The 19749-nt window shown below is 41.6% G+C and overlaps 1 protein-coding gene across 1 annotated transcript; it reads left to right on the forward strand.

The window, feature by feature from the left end:
• Positions 1 to 280: 280 nt before the first annotated feature.
• Positions 281 to 19494, forward strand: hipk1a (homeodomain interacting protein kinase 1a). Its single transcript, XM_032520804.1, has 16 exons — positions 281 to 596; positions 2300 to 3063; positions 3859 to 4232; positions 4330 to 4453; positions 6059 to 6178; positions 6273 to 6359; positions 6508 to 6689; positions 6785 to 6935; positions 8817 to 9021; positions 10721 to 10839; positions 12843 to 12994; positions 13658 to 13801; positions 14392 to 14556; positions 15443 to 15636; positions 15971 to 16101; positions 17544 to 19494. The coding sequence occupies exons 1-16, from the start codon at positions 572 to 574 to the stop codon at positions 17979 to 17981; spliced, it is 3375 nt and encodes a 1124-aa protein (XP_032376695.1). The 5' UTR covers positions 281 to 571; the 3' UTR covers positions 17982 to 19494.
• Positions 19495 to 19749: the final 255 nt, after the last annotated feature.

The following is a 19749-nucleotide window of genomic DNA, read 5'->3' on the forward strand; positions in this document are numbered from 1 at the left end:
TGTGTAACCTCCTTTATAGTTAGCCTACTCAACAGAACTGAAACTCTTCAAGATGACAGCTTTAAGTACAGTACTTGTAGTAACTGTAATTGGTGACTTATAACGGCTTCTTCTTCTGATTCAGCAGCACTTACACTGATTCACGGTTTTTTGATGTAAACGGTGGTCCGGTGTTGAAGAAATTAGCAAAAAATAGTGAATCATAGACGATCTTTGGCTCCATCCCTGCAGCCGTTGACGTCCGTCACGTATCGTCGTTACGTCGTCTCGTTAGAAACGACGTTTCACTGTCTATGCGTCCAGCCGTACGGTGATGATGGAGCTCTCTGTCTAGTCGACAGTGCTCAATATGCTCCTATTTGAAATTTCCACTGACATTATGCACATGTCGCTCGTTTCACACGCGATGTGACTGCGGATTTGAGTCAGATAACGTTATGACTCGACTGCTCGCGTGCCCTCATCCTTCCCGCTACAGTCCGCGAGCTCCAGCAGGCGGCTAGCAGCTCCAGCTGGTCCGCCGCAGCAGCACACACAGCCCGGCGAGGAGATGACGAGGAGGAGGCCTTGAATGGCAGTTCGGCGTCATCTTACAGGTAGCCTACTGTCATTCGTAAAAAAAAATATTAAAAACAAATAGGCGCAACCCAGGTACTGTCAGACAGCACCTTTTAAAGCAGTGGCGTTCACAAAACTTGACGGGGGCAGGGGCCAAAAACCAAGACCCTGACCCTTATGTGTGATCCAGGTGGCGTCATGGATGCATAGCAGGTAGCTAGACATTATGATGGGAGCATATATATTAATTAACTGTCACAGGTGTGTTATGTTGTGTCTTTCCGGCTCAAAGTATACAAGTCATAGTCTAGAGCTGAGACAATTCCTCAATAAAATTAATCTCTTAATGAGTTAATTGGCAATAAATTAAAATCTTTTTAAAGGGATGAGACCATACAGCAGGACCTGGATTCGAACCCAGAGTCTTCTTACTGGGAGCCCACACTGCTAACCATTTGACCACCTGCTAATTCAATACATATTTGATCGTATAGTTTATTTATTTCCACGCAAAATAGTAGGTTCTCTTTTTCTTCTGTGCCATAGATGATCGAAAAGTATTTCAATCACATCCATAAGTCACACTGTTGAAGTTGTCAGGGGGTTAAAATGTATGTTAGTTATATTAATGGATTAAAATATTTAACAGGATTAATGGCATGATTGTAGAAATGAAACATTTATTTTCAGATTTCTCGTTCTGTTCTAAATGTACTTTAAAAGGTAATTTTTTTCAGGTTTTTAAAGCTCTTATCAACATGGGAACAGACATATATGCTGGATTTATGCAAATATGTATTATTATTATTTTATCAACAATAAAAAATGACAAATACTGACATAAACTCAAGAGCCTATGTTGAAAATAATTTTGTTGTTGCTGTGGCCAGGTTGGCTTTGTGGTAGATCAGGTGCACATGTTATGCCTTGATGAAGAGGTCGAGGGTTCACCTAGCTGTACTATCAACAATAAAGGTGGAAAAGCCCAAAAATAATCTTTAAAAAAAAAAGAAGAAGAAGAAATTCTGTGTTGCAGTTGCTCAAATAGTATAAATATCAAGTGGAAATATAAATAAAGAAATTTAAAGAGTGTTGATATGTAAGGTATTTACATAGTTACATAGGAATGTTATGATACAGTATTTACATAATTAAGGCGTTGTAATGGTGTATTACTAATAATTATAATAAGAAGAAGAATAAAAATAATAAAAATGGTAGCAGTAGAGTATTGCACACATTTCAAGACAATGTTATTGCACAAAACAGATAATATTGTCCAGTTTCAACCTCACTAAGTGTGTGTGTGTCAGACACTTAGAGGGAGGAGTTTGATGGCCACAGGCAGGAATGACTTCCTGTGGCACTCTGTGGTGCATTTTGGGAGAATGAGTCTTTTACTGAAATAAATATATACATACATACATATATATATATATATATATATATATATATATATATATATATATATATATATGCATGCTGAAAGAATAATATGGCAAACTTCTCCATTCCATCAAGTAACAATACACTGACCTGAATGAAACATTACATAATACTAATACAATGTAGTGTCCCAGTTTACACTTGTAAAGGTTAAGTAATCATCCCATCCCCCCCCAAAAAATTACAGGGGAAACTCTGAATTTCCCATTTGTTTGCACCGTCATCATCATCATCATCAGTTAAAGGCAAACTCTCAAGTCCACCCATGTCAACATCTTGTCTCTGGGGTTTTTAGATTTAATCCCGTTGGCGGACATGGCGTCGCAGCTCCAGGTGTTCTCCTCTCCCTCCGTGTCCTCCAGTGCCTACTCTCGCTCAAAGAGGCTCAAAGTTGAGAACCCTGCCTGGGATGTCTCCAGTCAGCTGGGAGATAATGGTTACTACCAGCAGAGCCCCACCCAGGGAGCTGCACCCTCCACATCTGGCTCCAACTTCAACCCCGTGTACACCTCCAACCAGGTGCCCCCGCCTACAGCCGGCTCCCGGGAGCAGACGGTGGTGCGGGCGGCAGACAGCACAGGGAGCGTTCGCGGCCCTCCCTCCTCCTCTTCCTCCTCGTCGTCCTCCAGCCGCCGTGTGAAGGACGCAGGGTCCTCGTCGCAGCCTTGCGACGTCTACCACAAGCAGTACAGCTTGAAGCGGAAGAGCGAGGAGGTGGACAGCAGCGACAGCGTCCAGATACTGGAGGAGCTCTCGGCCCCCGTGGTGTCAAACCGCATCGCTGCTGGTGGTGGTGGTGGGGGGGGCACCACCACCGCCCAGTCCATAGCACATTCCACTTCTACCACCAAGAGCAGCAACTCCCACAGCGAGGGCGACTACCAGCTGGTCCAGCACGAGATCCTGTGCTCTATGTCCAACAGCTACGAGGTGCTGGAGTTCCTGGGACGGGGCACCTTCGGCCAGGTGGCAAAGTGCTGGAAGCGGGGCACAAACGAGATAGTGGCAATTAAGATCTTGAAGAACCATCCCTCTTATGCTCGGCAAGGGCAAATTGAAGTGAGTATTTTTGAAAAGAAAATAAACTCCAGGTAATCTCCAGGTAACACAGTAAGCTGTCCAGTCTTTAACCCTTAGCGGTTGATGAACATGAAAGTTTGCCAAAAAAAATAAAGAAATATATACAGTGGCTTGCATAAGTTTACACACCCATGCTTTAGTTGATTAAAAAGAGGAATAAAAAAAAGATCTTTTGGAAATTGATCTTAATGCCTTAATTCAAACAATTTAGGAAAATCCAACCTATTTCAGTTAGCCTAATAGCTGGTTTGATTTGCATTGAGAGATGATCTTATGGAAAGTTCCCCATGCCAATCTGCCAATCTCTATGTATTGGGAAGGGTATGCGATGTTGTGGGGGGGCTATTTTAATTCCAAAGCCCAAGACAACTTTATCAGGATGCAAAGTATCCTGATCCATGAAATAAGTGGCCTTTAATAATAAAAACCTGCCTGCCTCTATGGGAATTTAACATAGGGGTGTGTATACTTATGCCGCCTGTATTTTAAGGAAGAACATTTATTTATTTACAATATATTATTCATTCACAAAGAAAATTGGTGTCCTTAAAAGGTTGGATTTTCCTAAATGTTTTTAATTAAGGCATTAAGATCAATTTCCAAAATAATGCTGCAAGCTTATTGGCTCACTGACTCTGATGAGATGAACACCTTATGTATTGAACGGGGGTATGGAATGACGAGGCACTTAAAGAAGGCACTTCGGTCAGTGCCTAAAAAGTATTGAATTTGGTACCCAGGCCTAGTTATATCTCCCTCCCCCTCTCCCTGTAGGTGAGCATCCTCAGCAGGCTGAGCACAGAGAACGCTGATGAGTTCAACTTTGTGCGCTCATACGAGTGTTTCCAGCACAAGAACCACACATGCCTTGTGTTTGAGATGCTGGAGCAGAACCTCTACGACTTCCTAAAGCACAGCAAGTTCAGCCCTCTGCTGCTCAAGTGTATCCGGCCGATTCTGCAGCAGGTCGCCACGGCCCTGATGAAGCTGAAGAGCCTGGGGCTGATCCACGCCGACCTGAAGCCTGAAAACATCATGTTAGTGGACCCTCTGAGGCAGCCGTACAGAGTGAAAGTCATTGATTTTGGCTCGGCCAGCCACGTGTCCAAAGCGGTTTGTTCCACCTACCTGCAGTCCCGGTACTACAGGTGAGTACGTCAGCCTGGACCGTAAAGTAAGAACTCTGACTATTAGGTCAATTACCTGCTCTGATTGTGTGATTTGTCAATGTTTATGTGCTTGCAGAGCTCCGGAGATCATTCTGGGCCTTCCTTTCTGTGAAGCCATCGACATGTGGTCATTGGGATGCGTCATTGCTGAGCTGTTCTTGGGATGGCCGCTTTATCCCGGCGCCTCAGAGTATGATCAGGTCAGCTGCACCACCCTTATATACCATAGGGGGCTTTCACACCGGTTTAGATGAAATGAAAACAAACCAAGGGGAAAAACGCTAAAGTTAAAGATGAAGTTTATCAACAACTGATTTGGACCAGAGATTAGAACAGAAAACCGTGATAAAGAGTTTGACTTTCTTCCCAAGAGTTAAATAAAAAGATGGATTCCTCTCTCATGGTGTCTGCTCCGTATGAAGCTTCAACCAACAGCTTGTTAGCATAGCTTAGCATAAAGACTAGAAACAGGGGGAAACAGCTAGCCTGGCTCTGTCCAAGAGTTAAAAATAATACATGTAAAGTGGGGTTTTACAGGAGGTCATGTGCCGGCCTTTCTTTCTGTGTCTTTCAATGTTGACATTGACATATCCTCTGACAAAGGGAATCTAGAAGTGGGTAAAACAAATCAACTTTAACCCTTGTGTTTTCTTACCGTCGACCAAGCAACTTTGTGTTTTTCTGGGTTGAAATTTCAACAATTTCCTCATGTTCTTTGTCTACACTTTTCCCTACATTTTTGTCAATTTTATTCAAATGTTTTGTCACTTTTTTGACGTTTTATTAATTATGTCAATTTTTTAACTTGAGTAATTGTTAATTGTTTTTGTCGCTTTTTCCAATGTTTTGGATGTTTTTTTTTAGTAATTTTTCAGATTTTTTGTCACTTTTTCAGCATTTAAAAAAAGAATGTTTTTGTTGATTTTTTTTCCCCCTGTGTTTTTATAGTTTTTTTTCCCAACAAATGTCACTTTTTTCAATGTTCTTTTGTCATAGTTCTGATATAGAAAGTTTTTTGTAAACGGGTCAAATTGACCCGAGGACAACAAGAACAGCTCTGATTTATATGATAATTGCTTAAAGCATTTTCAAAAAGTTTTGTGTTAGAGTGTGTAACATTCCAAAATCTTAATTTTGACTTAAAGATTTTTATTTCACTGTAAATGCATATCAGTGTCAAATACTGGTTCCATTAACTACTAATTATCGGCATCAGCCTTTAAAACCCAGACTCGGTCGATCCCTAATGCTAAGCTAACTAGCGGCTGGCTCTCTTTTTCTCCGTGTATAATGTGTACAACTTGTTGTTGGTTGTTCAGTAGCATCTTTGTCAGGGTGGGAGAGGAAAATGTGTTTGGATTTAAATACTTTTACCAGTTAATAATTGAACAGTCTCAAAAGATGTTTGTGGACGTGACAGTTAACTTTGAATAATAACCAAATTATTCGCACAACTTTTGCATGTTTTTTTGTGTGTAGCTGAAGAAGACCTCCTTCAGAAATTGACACGACCAGCCCTGGGGTGATGATAACTGTATAAACTGTTTTTGAGAACACATATAGGTCCCAAGATGCATTTTTTGGGCATTTCAGACCTTTATTTGACAAGACAGATGAAGACATGAAAGCGGGGGAATGACATGCAGCAAAGGGCCGCAAGTCAGAGTTGAACTCAGGGACGCTGTGACGAAGAGTAAACCCCCATATATGGGCACCCGCTCTACCAACTGAGCTATCTGGGCGCCCCCAAGGTTCATATTTGACTCACGCTGGCAATTGCTTCTTTGTCCAACTGTCTCTCTCAGATTCGATACATTTCCCAGACCCAGGGCCTTCCCGCAGAGTACCTGCTAAGTGCAGGGACCAAGACCAGCCGCTTTTTTAACAGAGGCCCCGACTCCAGCTACCCCCTCTGGAGACTCAAAGTAAGTGACTCCGCAGAGGTATCTGAGACACATTCCATCATCAAGCATATGTACAGTACATACACTGAGGTGTTGCTGCGTTATTGTTGTGAAGACCCCTGCAGAGCACGAGGCGGAGATGGGCATCAAGTCCAAGGAGGCCAGGAAATACATCTTCAACTGTCTGGATGATATGATGCAGGTGAGGAAAGAGCCGTCTAATTTCACATAAGCTCTTCCAGTTAATGGTATTTATTACCGGCGGAACTGGTTCTGGAACTGGTTATGTTTTCAATGTCGTTGGGTGGAACAGGATGCGGTTTGACAAACCCAGGTTCCTGTCTCTGCAGGTGAACATGACCAACCTGGAGGGGACGGACATCTTGGCAGAGAAGGCCGACAGGCGGGAGTTCATAGACCTGCTGAAGAAGATGCTGACGCTAGACGCAGACAAACGGATCACGCCCATGAAGACGCTGAACCACCCCTTTGTTACCATGACACACCTGCTGCACTTCCCTCACAGCTCTCAGTACGTGTAGGACTGGGACAGGGATGAGTGGGTTGGCTGGGAATCAGGATTCCCTCTTTGTTCCTGTTTGACCTTTTTTCTGTTTTATTAAACAGTGTGAAGTCCTGCTTCCAAAATATGGACATTTGCAAACGCAGATGCAGCGCCTTTGAGAATGGAAAAAATCTGTTTGCGAGCAACAATACCCCGAGTGCAGCCACCAACCTCACTGTCACCTTCAGTAGCCAACTCAACCAGCACAATCAGGTGAGAACGTTATCTCTGATGACTCCGGCTCATTGGCTTCTTCACAAAAAAAAAATGTCATAATGAATGCATTAATAACAAGGGGGTGAACCGGTCTCACGGATATAATATATCCATGAACAGGAGTGGATGGATAAAGAATGGCAAGTTGAGTTTCCAAGCCCTTCCAGATGGTTCTCTCCACAAGATTAACGTCATTTGCATGTACTGGTAATGTCAACTGGGTTACCGGCGGCGTAGTCAAGTCTTAAATATCACTTGAGAAATTTTTTTAAAGTACATTTAAAGTAGTGCTGTCAAATAAACGCGCTATTAACGGCGTTAGTGCAAACCCATTTTAACGCCGTCAATGTTTTTATCGTGAGATTAACGTTCTTTTTGGCCTAGCAAACTTTGTTTGATTTGATCACCAAAGTGATCTGTGTGTTTGGCTAGTCTGAAATACACCCCCCCCCCCCCCCCCCAGTCTGAAATACCACTTGATGGCCAAGCATAACTGATGCCAAATACTGTAGGGTCTTGAACACTACAGTAGGCTATATGCCAATTATGTTTTTGCACAAAGCGAGCTGATCCACTTTTCCATGTTGATTGCAATGCATTAAAATGAGAAAAAAATAATGGGAAAAAAGGAAATCAAGGGACATTTAGAATAGATAAAAATGTGCGATTAATTGCAAGTTAACTATGACATTAATGTGATTAATTGCAATTAAATGTCTTTAATCGTTTGGCCGCACTAATTTAAAGCAATGTGTGATTCATTGCCAGTAAACTATGACACTCATGCCATTAATTGCAAAGTAAATATGAAATCCATTGACAGCCCTAAAATGTTTTTTGTTGATCCAGTTTTCACTTGTTGCAGTTTAGAACAGTAGCTTTGTAAAGGCCTCATTTAGTAACTATGTGTATGCACAGCATTGTGCTTGAACCTCATTTCTATGCAAATATTTTGAATTATCAGTTTGCTAGCGAGTGTGAGTGCTCAAAGACGTGCATTCCCATTTTTAGAAGTTACAACATGAGTAACTCTTGTTTCTCTAGTACTGCTGCATTTGAAAATTCCAGAGGATTCAATAAGATCTGTTAAATCTGTTTAAGTGCACCGATTTCCAGTAAAACCAATTCCTAAGTGCATTGCAATGGTACTGCGATTCTTAATTTGACCATCTGTCAATCATCTGTCCCCATACTTTATCTTCAATTATTCATCTTTGTACACTGAGTTTATTAGGTAACAGGCGTAACCTTGTTTCATTGAACATGTTTTTTTGTATTTAGGAAGATCTTGCCCCATCACTCGCGTTCCAACTGAACAAAATGTATCACCATTAACAGGAACACACGAAATGAGACTTTTGTCCATATGTCTGTGTCTTCAGCGTAAGGTAGTGAAACTTTCCCACGTCTTTTTTCTGTGATGTTTTTTCGTATCTTGATCTGGATGCTACTTTTTGTAACTTCACATCAAGGCTATGGGAACTTGTGGTTGACCATATATGGCATTCAACGGGCACGTCTGTATGTAAATGAGCTTCTGAATGCCAGTCAGACAGTCAGTCAAAACCATGGTTACAAGGAGCTGTAACATCAATATACATTAATAAAAGACAGGAGGAAACAGTCAGACCAAAAGCCAACATTAATGTAATAAAACCTAGGAAATAAAAGGCAATAAAACTATGAAAAACCACCCACACACATTACTGGACAAAGTGCATATGAAACAAAAGGGTTTTTAAAACCATCAACTGAATCTGCATTTTTCATAACCTAGGGAAGACTGTGTTATTTTTCATAACGCAGGTGGATGTAGAACATTGTTTATCATGTTGAGGCTCCGTGGACTTTGTTGCTGAACTCCGCTCGTCTTTTCAGGCGTTGAACACAGGCGGCCAGTCCCTGTCCCTCAGCAGCAACGTCCCGCTGCTCAACTACCAGCCTGGCCTCTACCAGCAGGCGACCATAAACATCCCGGGCCTGACCCAGCAGGGCGTGCCCCTGCAGACCAGACCCACCCAGCTCTGCGCCCAGACGGAGCCCTTCCAGCAAACACTCATAGTTTGCCCCCCCACCATCCAGGGTGAGAAGCAAGATGTTTGTTCACTCAACCTTTATTCATTTGGGGGGGGGGGGAATCTCTTGCTACCTCTCAATTCCAATTCAGAGGCCAACGCATCACGATGCAACGATTTTTAACCCTTGTGTTGTCCTCGGGTCAAACTGACCCGTTTCAAAGTGTTTTAAATCAGAAATATGGATTTCTAACAACCAAATTGCCCAAAGATAACATGGATGTTTCCATACATTCTTCAAGTAACATTAATGATTACTTTCATTGGATTTTTGGGTGTTTTATTTAATCTTATAGAATTTGAATTCTTTTTTTTTCATGGTTTCAAAACAGTATCCGGAGAAAACTTTGACATAACATCAACATCCTGTGATTTGTTAAAATAATTCATCATTTCTGCCTTTTTAACTAAAATCGCATGTATAATTTGATACAAATGAGGGTCGTTGACCAGGAATTCCAAGAATAAGTGTAAAACCTATTAAACCAGCTCAAGTTTTACAAAGAAATGTGCCAAAAGCATGGAAAAAGTGACAAGTAAATCAGAAAAAGCAGCAAAAACATTGGAAAATCACAAAAAAAGGAAGGACAAGTTCATGGTTAACGGGACGACAACACAAAGGTTAAAAGAATATTGTTATAGGAAAAGGGGTCAGTTTGACCCAAGGACAACATAAGGGTTAATGTACATTTCCACGCGTGATTTAAAAAAATGTACATATAAATCTGAGTTTGTTAGATTTTGACATATACAGTATTTATACTGTATATATAAGTTTTAATGACATTTTTAATGAAAGGTTTTTATTTTGTAGTCATTCCATAGCCTTAAGCCGTGCTTGATCTTCCATGGCAGAGGCTCAGTCATGTTTAAAGGCGGAGAATTGGCTTCTTAGAACATGAAACACGAGGTGGTCACATGTAATGTGACGAAGTAGATTTGGCCATTTGTAACGTTACACCTCCGTTAGCGTGACCGGTGCCCCCCCTCCCCTTCACTTTATGCCGTCTGTACAGTTAGCTAAATTTACCAGACAAAACAGGAATATGGCACCAAAAGGACTACTAGTAATTTACAGATATGGTAGCACTGGATCTGGACGAGAAGGAAGTCTCGCGATTCCGGTTTAATTTTGCATATCGTTACAGGCCTACTGTTTTCTGATTTGTACATTTCTGGAGACAGTAACTTTTAAATAAAATCACAGTTTTTTTTAAAAAAATAATCGATTAGTAACTTCTCAGAATCGAGCATCGGATCTAGAGAGTATCGCGACGCATCTAAGGATCGATTAGTTTTCCCACCCCTATTATTCATACCGTGGCGATCACTGAGGCAAATTAAAAATTACGAAGACCAAAACAAAGCAACAGAAAAGAAGCCACGCCATCATAAGTCTGTAGGATTCCATTTGTAGGCCGTGATGTCTCTGCAGCAACACAATACTTTATTTTGGAATGGTTTGCACATATTTTGCGCCCTCCTGTGATTTGGATATTGCACTGGTCCATATTGTCATTTCACAATTACCTTGACAAAATGTAGAAATTAAAATAATTTGACCAACCAGCAACAAAAGGACAAAACCTTTATGGATATTTTGCATTTTTGCTGCTACCTTCATAATGCCTACATTTCTTATATTCTACATTTAGTATCTTTTTTTTTTATTTTTTTAAATGTATTGACATTATCTTTTCCTTCCAGGTCTTCAAACCTCCAATAAGCCCTCTGGTTACCCAGTGAGGATGGACAACTCTGTACCCTTAGTCCCTCAGAACCAGTCGTCCCAGTCTCTTCACATCCAGCCCGGCGTGCTGGCACAGGTAGGACCCAGTGCATCCCTGCTACGCTCCACTTTGATGGGTTGTATTGAATCTAATTCCAGTATGGAATCCACTCTCTTATATAAAATCCACTACAGCAGCGGTGCAATGTACAGCTAAATAAATATAACGGTATTTTTGACCAAATACATCGACATGGGCATTGCGTATTGTAGGGTTGGCTATTGGTGCTTTCACAAAAATATTTTCTAAATTAGATTTTTGGTAAATAATCAGCAATAATGTGGATAAATGACTAAAGGTTAAAGGCAAATAATTTAAGTAAGTTCCGAAAATGACTTCACTATGAATTAGAGAAAACTACTTACCCCATGAATCATGTCACGATAGTTCTGCCCTTGATCAGTTACCACAGCTTTTATTGGAGATAAAATACTATTTTATTTTCACTTTTGATAAGAGGACACATCTGCCATTTTGCACAGTTAATATAAATAAAGGAATTTTTGCAGCGATTTCAGCGATTTCATTCTGTTAAAAAAAGTCGCGAGAAAATTGTATCGTGAACTTAAAATTGTGAATTGTATGGAATCGGGTCCAATGGCCTTTTGAACGGGAGAGCTAGGGACACTACTATGATAGCATCAAAATCGCTAGTTTGAAAACACTAAGAAGCTCAACACAACATGAGACTTTGGTCCAAGTCTCACCAGGGGCTCCACACATGAACTCAGCACTGAGAACATTGTTTGTGTTCAGAGTTTAATAAAAAGAAAAGGTTTTAACAACTCACTGTAAATAGTCGAGGGGGGATAGTAGAGAGGGAAAGCTCCTAAAGCTTAGTTCTATGTAAATGCACGGATAATTTGTTGTTTTGTCGTTAGTGAAAACCAATATTGACCGAATATGTAGTTAAACAGGAGCTTCATATAAGAATGACATCTCCTCCGATGGAGTCAGTTCATCTGCATTTGGAGATTGACTCTTTTTGACTTTTTTTTTTAACCTGTGGTCAAATTGTCCCGTTTTCCTATAGCAATGTTCTTTTTAATTCCCCAAAATACCATGATTGATTCCACCCAACGCTCTTTGCCAAGTACAAATCTCTACTTTCATTAGTTGTGGGGCGTCTTATTCAATTTTGTAGCATTTGAAAAACAAATTGAAGTGTTTTTGAAATAGCATTGAGTAAAAGTTGACACATTCCAGTCTGTGATTATCCATCAACATCCATTCCTTTCATTTTAGTCGAAAAAAATCCTAATTTCTGCTTTTCTAACTCAAACATTAGGTATAATTTCCTATAAATGAGGTTTATTGACCATACATTTTCTAAAATAACTGTAAAACTAAAGTTAATAAGTTAGTGTTAAACGTCAAAAAAAGTGACAAAAAATAAAAAAAAAAGCATCAAAAGTGTTGGAAAAAGGGACAAAATTGCAAGAAAAGTTAAAAACATGGATAGAAAGCGTCAACAAAAGTCTTACATTTTTCAATTTTGATGGGAAGACAACACAAGGGTTATTAAAAGCTGTATAACAAATGTCAAGAGACACTTTCACCCCCCCCCCCTTTCTCTGGCTCAGACTAACATTCCTTTAACTTTCAGGGTGGCTGTCTCGTTTCGGAACCTTCTCTGTTTCACAGCTTGTATTCTTTCGGCATCAGATCCTGAGTCAACTGGGTCTTTAAGCTTGGTTATTTTCTGCTTATTACATCTGTTTTAACACATTTCCTTCTCTACAGCAATACATGCAGCTCTCTCTGCACAGGAGTAAGTCTGGAAACCGGATGCCGAGGTTGGAGTTTTGTCCAGCTGCCAGTGTGTCAGGGTCTTGGTGTGCCACAGGGCTGAACTAAACTGATATTTCACTTATATTTCACTGGGATTCTCTAAGAAAATGTCTCCGACTCCTACGCTACTTTGGTAGACACACTGCACTTTGTTCTCTTCTTAAAGTGTCACTGTTGACGTTTCAGGTTTTTGAACGTATTTTGAGGTTTTTGAGGTATTTGAACATGGGTTTAATGTGAACACACAGCAGGGCTGGCCGGCAGGCACACAGCAGATCCTCATCCCTTCCACATGGCAGCAGATGCCAGGCATGGCCATCCACAATCCTGGGCAGGCCGTGGTGCCCGACTCACCCATGGGAGCCCCGATCTCTGACAGTCAACAAGCTTCTGGCTGGAGGTGAGTGGAGTCGGGACCCTGTGTCCTCAGGCTGCGTTTAAAAGCACAGCTTCAGCTTCTAATATTAAAACATAATAGACAGTAGGGTTGGGATCATATGCTTTTTGTCCCGAATGATTCTTTTACAATATATGGGTGCCGGTTTGAAGTATGGATTATTGGGATTTTCTTTTCCTTCTTTAACAAAACTAAAAGTAGAATAAGACACTTCTAGAGACAGTATATATTGTGAGACATTCCTGTTTAGTTTTTTTTAAAGATTGAACATCACATGTGAGTCAGTCTGACATTCCTTTTATTTGTAAAGAAGAATATAACATGTATTTTCTGTATTTTCTGCTTTGCTCTGTTTAGCTGGAAACTGATATTATGTAGAGAATAAACACTGATTAATTCGATCATTGACATAATCACCATCTTGGATTTCTTGCTTTTGTTTTATCTCCCAACACAATGGTTCAGCTCGGTAGGCGGTACCGTTGAACCATTATAAATCATTAGTAAAAACATAACAAATATTGATCCTAGGGGAAAAAATTGATTTTAAAAACGTTCGCAAAAGAACACAATTGGAATGGACCGTTTAGCAAATGTGGTCAGTCAGTCAGTCATACAGACGTGATGCAGTCTAAAATAAGTCAAATGTGTTCTTCCTTTTCAAAGGGGTCGTCATGGAAACCAATATGACGGCGTCGGCCAGCAGGACTCTGGTGCTGGTCGTCACGCTGTCTCCCAAAGCCACAACTCAGGGGCCAGGTCCCAACAGGGCAAGAGGTCCAAGGCTCGGCATGTAGAGAGCAGAACCAGGTATCCTGTCATACAGTTACATCATCTGCATAACCTGTAAAGTTTTTAAAGCCCCAGACAGTGTAGGGAAGTTGGAAAGCATTGAGAGGCGGACTAACAAATGTCAGTTTTAGTCTTCTCATGGTTTTTTGACAATAATTAAAATAGATACTACCACCAGCCTTATCCTTATGCTGTTTGTCCAACCAGAAGACCAAAACCCCAAATATTGAATTGTCTATCATACGAGCTGCTAATCTTCAAAATTGAGAAACTGAATTTAGCAAAGGTTTATGATTTTTAGCTTGAAAATGAACTTGAATGATAAATCCATTATCAAACTTGTTGTGAAGTTTTCATTTTAGCTCTATACCACACTGAACACCCACATTTAATGTGTTTACTTTGGAATAGCATCTGCTATCGATGCAATATTTGATCCTTTTACTTGCTGTTGTGTACTTTATTTTATAAGGATGTAAAAATGTATGAATATTAAAAAAAATTATAAAAGCTGGAAATGAAAGGCAACAACTCTGCTGTCTTAAATATTGATGGAGATGAAGTATTTGCAATAAGCCAGTGAGGGAGCATCTTGTCCCCCCCTGCAGGACTGTGTCGTCATCGGCAACCACTGTGCTCCACAACACTAATGCTTTGGCTGGCGACCAGTCTCAGCCCATCGTCATCTCAGACACCCCCAGTCCAGCTGTCAGCATCATCACCATCCACAGCGACTCCGACGACGACGATGACAGGAAGTTCCCCCCTGCCTTGTGAGCTCATTTCCTGTCTGCACAATTTGAATTTTCACACTTTGGAGTAGGGCTGGGTACCTATTTCATACTTTTTAGGCACCGACAGAATTGCCTCCCTAGCAGATGCGGGAAGGTGTTTTCGTCAGGGGGTGTGGGGGGGTCCACGTAGAGTCTAAAGATACTATGTTACCATGCAAATGGACGGTGCGTCTCGCTAGTACTCGGGTGTTTGGGGTTGGGCGATTGGAAAAAAATACCTAAATTCTCTTTTGAATCATTGCTAAGTAGATAGATAGATATAGTGGCCGTCATTTTGGCCGATCTGACATGCTCAGTCAGGAGGAGGGCACTGCCGGCAGTCGGATTCAAATGACCAATCTGATTGGTGGAGTGCTAACCCGGAAATGACGAGCGGGATGAGCCTCTCAAAATCTGAAAATCGTTTGAACTGACCTTTGTCGATCTGAAATGAAGATTTCTTTACAGCCGATTTCTCCTTAAAATGTTTTCAGAGTCACGTTTTGCTGAACTGTCTTAGTAAAATATGAGATGATATTCTGAACAAGCCGCCATGACAGTCCGGCTTTGAACTTCCGGTGAAACCAGACCCATGTGACGCGTTCGTCCAATCAGCTGCCGTTGACAGTGTGTTCCGAGGCTCTTTCTTTGGCCAACTCGGGGAGGCTGACTCAGTCTGACTGACAGTTCTGCCAGCAGTCAGCCATCGGGTTGAAAATAAATTTTGTGTAATATGTATTGTTAAGTATTGTTTAGGAACCATATCAAAGTCGCGGTGTTGGTTCCGGTACTGGTATGGAAGATATTTGACGATACCTAGCCTTACTTTTAAGTGACATTTTCAGAGATTTATTTTAAATGGTTATCTTACTTTCCTCTCCTGCAGCTCTGGAACAAGTCAGAGGACCAACGTGATCAGCTGTGTGACGGTGCACGACTCCCATGACTCTGACTCGTCCACCAGCAGCCCCCTGAGCACCAAGACCACCTCGCAGCCCGCCAAGTCTTTGGCCGTGATCACGCCCTCTGTGAAGAGCCAGCCGAGGGACAGCACAACCCACAAAGCTCCCGCAGCTCCAGGTCCTCTTGTCTTCAAACATCATTATTATATAGTCTTCATATTAGGGGTGTCACGATTCAATTTAATTTTTTGTTTAAAAATAAATTTCCCACAAGGTGATTTCAGGGCAGCAGGAGGAGGTAGTTTGCAGTATGCAAACAAAAGCAAACACTCCTACTCCATATAAGTATATACATTATATTTTAGGTAACAAGCTGTGTTTGCATTTTAGGCACAGTACTTATCATCTCCGCTCGTAGATTCACAGGTTAAACTGATCCTTTTTACTTCAAGCAGCTGGAACGTATTCTCTTCTTAGTGCTCACGGTACTGTGTCTGGTTCTGCCCGGTTAGATCCAGCTACAAGTGGCACCGGAAAATCCAAGAAAGGGTCGACTCAGCAGTCCAGTCGGCCAGGAGATTCCAACAGTGACCGGCATCAACGGGCTGCATCCAGCAGATCTCAGCCTCTCAACCTGAGTCAGGTAACGCTACGGAACTGATGTCTGCTCAACAAGGAGCAACCATGACCATCTACCAATCATCTGCTCATAAGGAATAAAAACATGAAGCAGTCATACAGCATCACAGGTACAATCAGTAAAACGCACATTCAGGAGGTGAGAGAATAATGCAATTGAACAGTTATTGAGTTATCTAGACACATCTGGCACATCTGGTGTTTTTATGTGATATTCTGATCAGTCTAATGAAGAAGTACATATATTAGATAATGTAATTAACTGTGGAGTTTCTGCCATAAATGTGTACTGTAACCCGTGTTACTACAGACTAAAACCATGGGTGAAACACACTGATGCTAACAACATGGGGGCTTTCTACTGATCAGAGCCAGCCCCAGCAGGGCAGACACTAGCTGTAACTACACTACTCTGGCCATTACATGCTGGGCTTACAGATACCCTGGAGCGCCGCTAGTTTATTGGGGCGTCGTGATATTAAATTGAAAAAGTAGGCATGTATTTTACTTGACTAACAAAGTGATGTTACCTCACTAAAGCACTAACCATTCGGTTTGTTGAATATCAATAATAATCATAATGTATACTTTATTAATCCTGCAAGGGGAAATTACAATTTACACTCTGTTGTTATTACACACAGGCCTGAATTACTCACACATGCTCAGTACCTACACATGCACTAAACAGAGAGATGTCAGAGTGTGGGGGGGGGGGGGGGGGGGGCCTTGCTCAAGAGCACCTTGGCAGTGCCCAGGAGGTGAACTGGCACCTCTAAAGCTACCAGCTCACCGCCATACTTGGGTCCATATGGGGACTTGAACCAGCGACCCTCCGGTTCCCAACCCAACTCCCCTACTGACAGAGCTACTGTGACATTTTTGGCAATAATAATTGTGGGAAACAGTTTTTGCCACGATTATTAATTTAATATCGGTTTGTCCCTCATTTGGATATTAATGCTATTCACGCTGAATCCAACCTGTCAAAAACTTTTACGTCTTCATTTCTGTTCTTTCTGTTAAAGGACCAACCCAGAAGAAGAGCATGCTCAGGCTTGCTAACAGCATCTCTTCTGACTCCATGAACGTTTTGAACTATGAATACCAACTTTTGCCTTCTAACAGGCACTTTAGAGTAGTGATGTTTAATTCAGCTTGAATATTATTCATGTCCAAACACTATAGGGTTATTACCATGTGTCCCACTGAGCTCTGTATTTAAGCACCATCCACCAGCCAAATACTGAGAAAATGCAAGCGGCTGGTAGATTTGTACTCGCCTTCTTGCTAACCGGCTAGTGAATGTTCAATATTTCCCAAACACTCGGTAGATTACCATTGTTTTTTTGGCATATCTACCAGCATTTGGCTGGTGGATGGTGCTAATTTTGAACTCTTCCCCTCAATAAGTGGCTATCTTTGACCATCTCCCTGTTGTTTCAGGTACAGCAGTCTGTGATGTCATCAACCAGTGACCAAACAGGAAGCAGTGGCTCCCTGAGGCGGCAGCCCACCTATCCCCCCCCCGCCTCGTCCCATTCATCCTACCTTCATGAGAACACCCTGTTCAGCTCGACCCCGAACCTGTACGCGTACCCAGCGTCCGCCGCCCTGGCCTCCGTGTCCCAGGCTGTGGACCAGATGCAAGGGGGCTCATCCCGCCACGGCAGGGCCAGCGGAGCTTACCCTTCCCTGGCACTGCTCCAGAAGAACGGCAGCCTGGCCCTGGGCGGCTCGGCTCCGGGACACTACAGCAACCCCCACCCCCAACAGCAGCAGCAGCAGCAGCAGCAGCAGCAGCAGCAGCAGCTGGGGGGGCAGCCGTTCCACCACGCCAGCGCTACTTACCAGCGAAAAGTCAACCAGTACCCCTACCTGTGAAGACTGACAGGCCGTTTACACGCTTTCAACTATTAGGGCAAAATTATTTTCACGTTCTGGCTGTTTGTTTACACGGCAACAGTTGGGGGGGGGGGGAGGGGGGGGGGGGAGGGTGGGGGGCTGCCAAAGAAAACTTTTAAAACTGGGTTCCAGAGTGAATCTAATAGGGCTGCTTGATTATCAGAGAAATCATAACCCCAATTAATTTGGTCAATATTGAAATCACGATTACATGATTACTCGTTTTCTTTTGGAAAGATTATTTGAATTACAATTGTTGAATTTAAAAAACAGTAAGACCCCTACCAACAGTAAGCGTTCCCCCAGTACTTTTACCATTTGAACTTTTCTTTTCGTCTTTCAGACAAAAAGAGAGTTTGCACTGCAAAACGTGACGTGCAAAACACAAGTTTACCGCGTTTAGCGTGAGCGTTGCCGTGTCAACGTAGCCTGAAGCGCCGCGTGCAGACCAAATGGAGACCGAGACCAGAGACGAGCACAAGCTCATCACGGGTGGCTGTGATTACACTTTTAACTTTCCTTTACCATCCAGTCCTTATTTCTTTTTTTACCGCTTTCTCTGATTATTTCACATCAAATCATCATGAAAGGTATTTATGTTTGAATCCCGGTCAGTTTCATTTAAAAATGAGTAGAAATTGTAGCCCTTTTTTTATACTAAGTCCCAAATGGAAGGGGCCGCACATCAAGATGAAACTTCCATTACTACTTACAGACTGCGATGTTAAGTTGATTTTTAACATATTAAGCCCCAAATTTATTTCATTTAATTGGGAAAATGAGTGTTGAAGAGAACTTAACCGAACGCTGCTCTCTAACTATTAATATTGTCATCATTGTGTGTGTGTCTGTGTGTGTGTGTGTGTTACACTTGTGTTCTACAGAAATAAGAGAAATCTACATACTGTATAACGCTATGTCACTGTGTTCTTCAAATGTCTTCAGGTTAATTGACTTGATTATATTTATATGTTTAGTATGTTGAATGATGCAGTACAATTCAGGGTAGAATGGAGTATTTAGAGGGGATAGTCGTGTATTTTACAGTTTAGAAGTTATTCTTAAGGTGGCATGTGTGTGACACGGAGTAGCCTTCAGGACAGGCTCGTAAAATACTGCGGCTGATTTTCTGTGTTGACAGATCATTTATGTTGTGTTTAATTTGTACAACAAGGATTTTGGGAAAATGTAAAAGCTCTTTGTCTTGTGAAGTGGTGTCTGTGAAGTAAAAGTGCGCACGTAAAAATCTGATTAACTATCACACTACAGTATCATGTCAAAGCCATTTAGATTACAACTGTAATAATATTCACAGTACAGTAACGCATTTGAACTGTGAATAATCCAATCTGACAAATCATTTATGAAGATCGATGTCGAGTATGTAACCGCTTCTAAACAAATGAAATGCTGGTTGTTCTCCCAATCCTGCTGTGTTACACACAGTGAACCTTAACCCGCATATCCGCAATAAAGTCTTCTCAAAACAGAATGTAGGACTCGGATGATTACAACTGGAGAATCTTTTTTTTTTTTAAATTAACAACCTCATATACATCCAAATTAATTTCAGGATCAAAATGAGTATTCACATTCAGGTCTGCACCTAACGACCGTTTTCATTTTAGTTTCTGGTGAGAAAACTGTTCTGAGTCCAAGCTGTCGTCAACAAATATGTTCTGTCCATCAGTCCAAAACACAAAAGTTCTTAGTGCTATAAAACAGAATACTTTGAGAAGCTACAACC

Source organism: Etheostoma spectabile, chromosome 7, assembly GCF_008692095.1.
Source record: "Etheostoma spectabile isolate EspeVRDwgs_2016 chromosome 7, UIUC_Espe_1.0, whole genome shotgun sequence".
NCBI classification, from domain to species: domain Eukaryota; kingdom Metazoa; phylum Chordata; class Actinopteri; order Perciformes; family Percidae; genus Etheostoma; species Etheostoma spectabile.

What these genes read in the sequence shown, in the direction of transcription:
- hipk1a (XM_032520804.1), top strand. Translation starts at nt 572, where the DNA reads ATGGCAGTTCGGCGTCATCTTACAG. An exon ending in CAAAGCTCCCGCAGCTCCAG is followed by an intron (nt 15,637 to 15,970) that starts GTCCTCTTGTCT and finishes CTGCCCGGTTAG; the next exon opens with ATCCAGCTACAAGTGGCACC. An exon ending in AGCCTCTCAACCTGAGTCAG is followed by an intron (nt 16,102 to 17,543) that starts GTAACGCTACGG and finishes CTGTTGTTTCAG; the next exon opens with GTACAGCAGTCTGTGATGTC.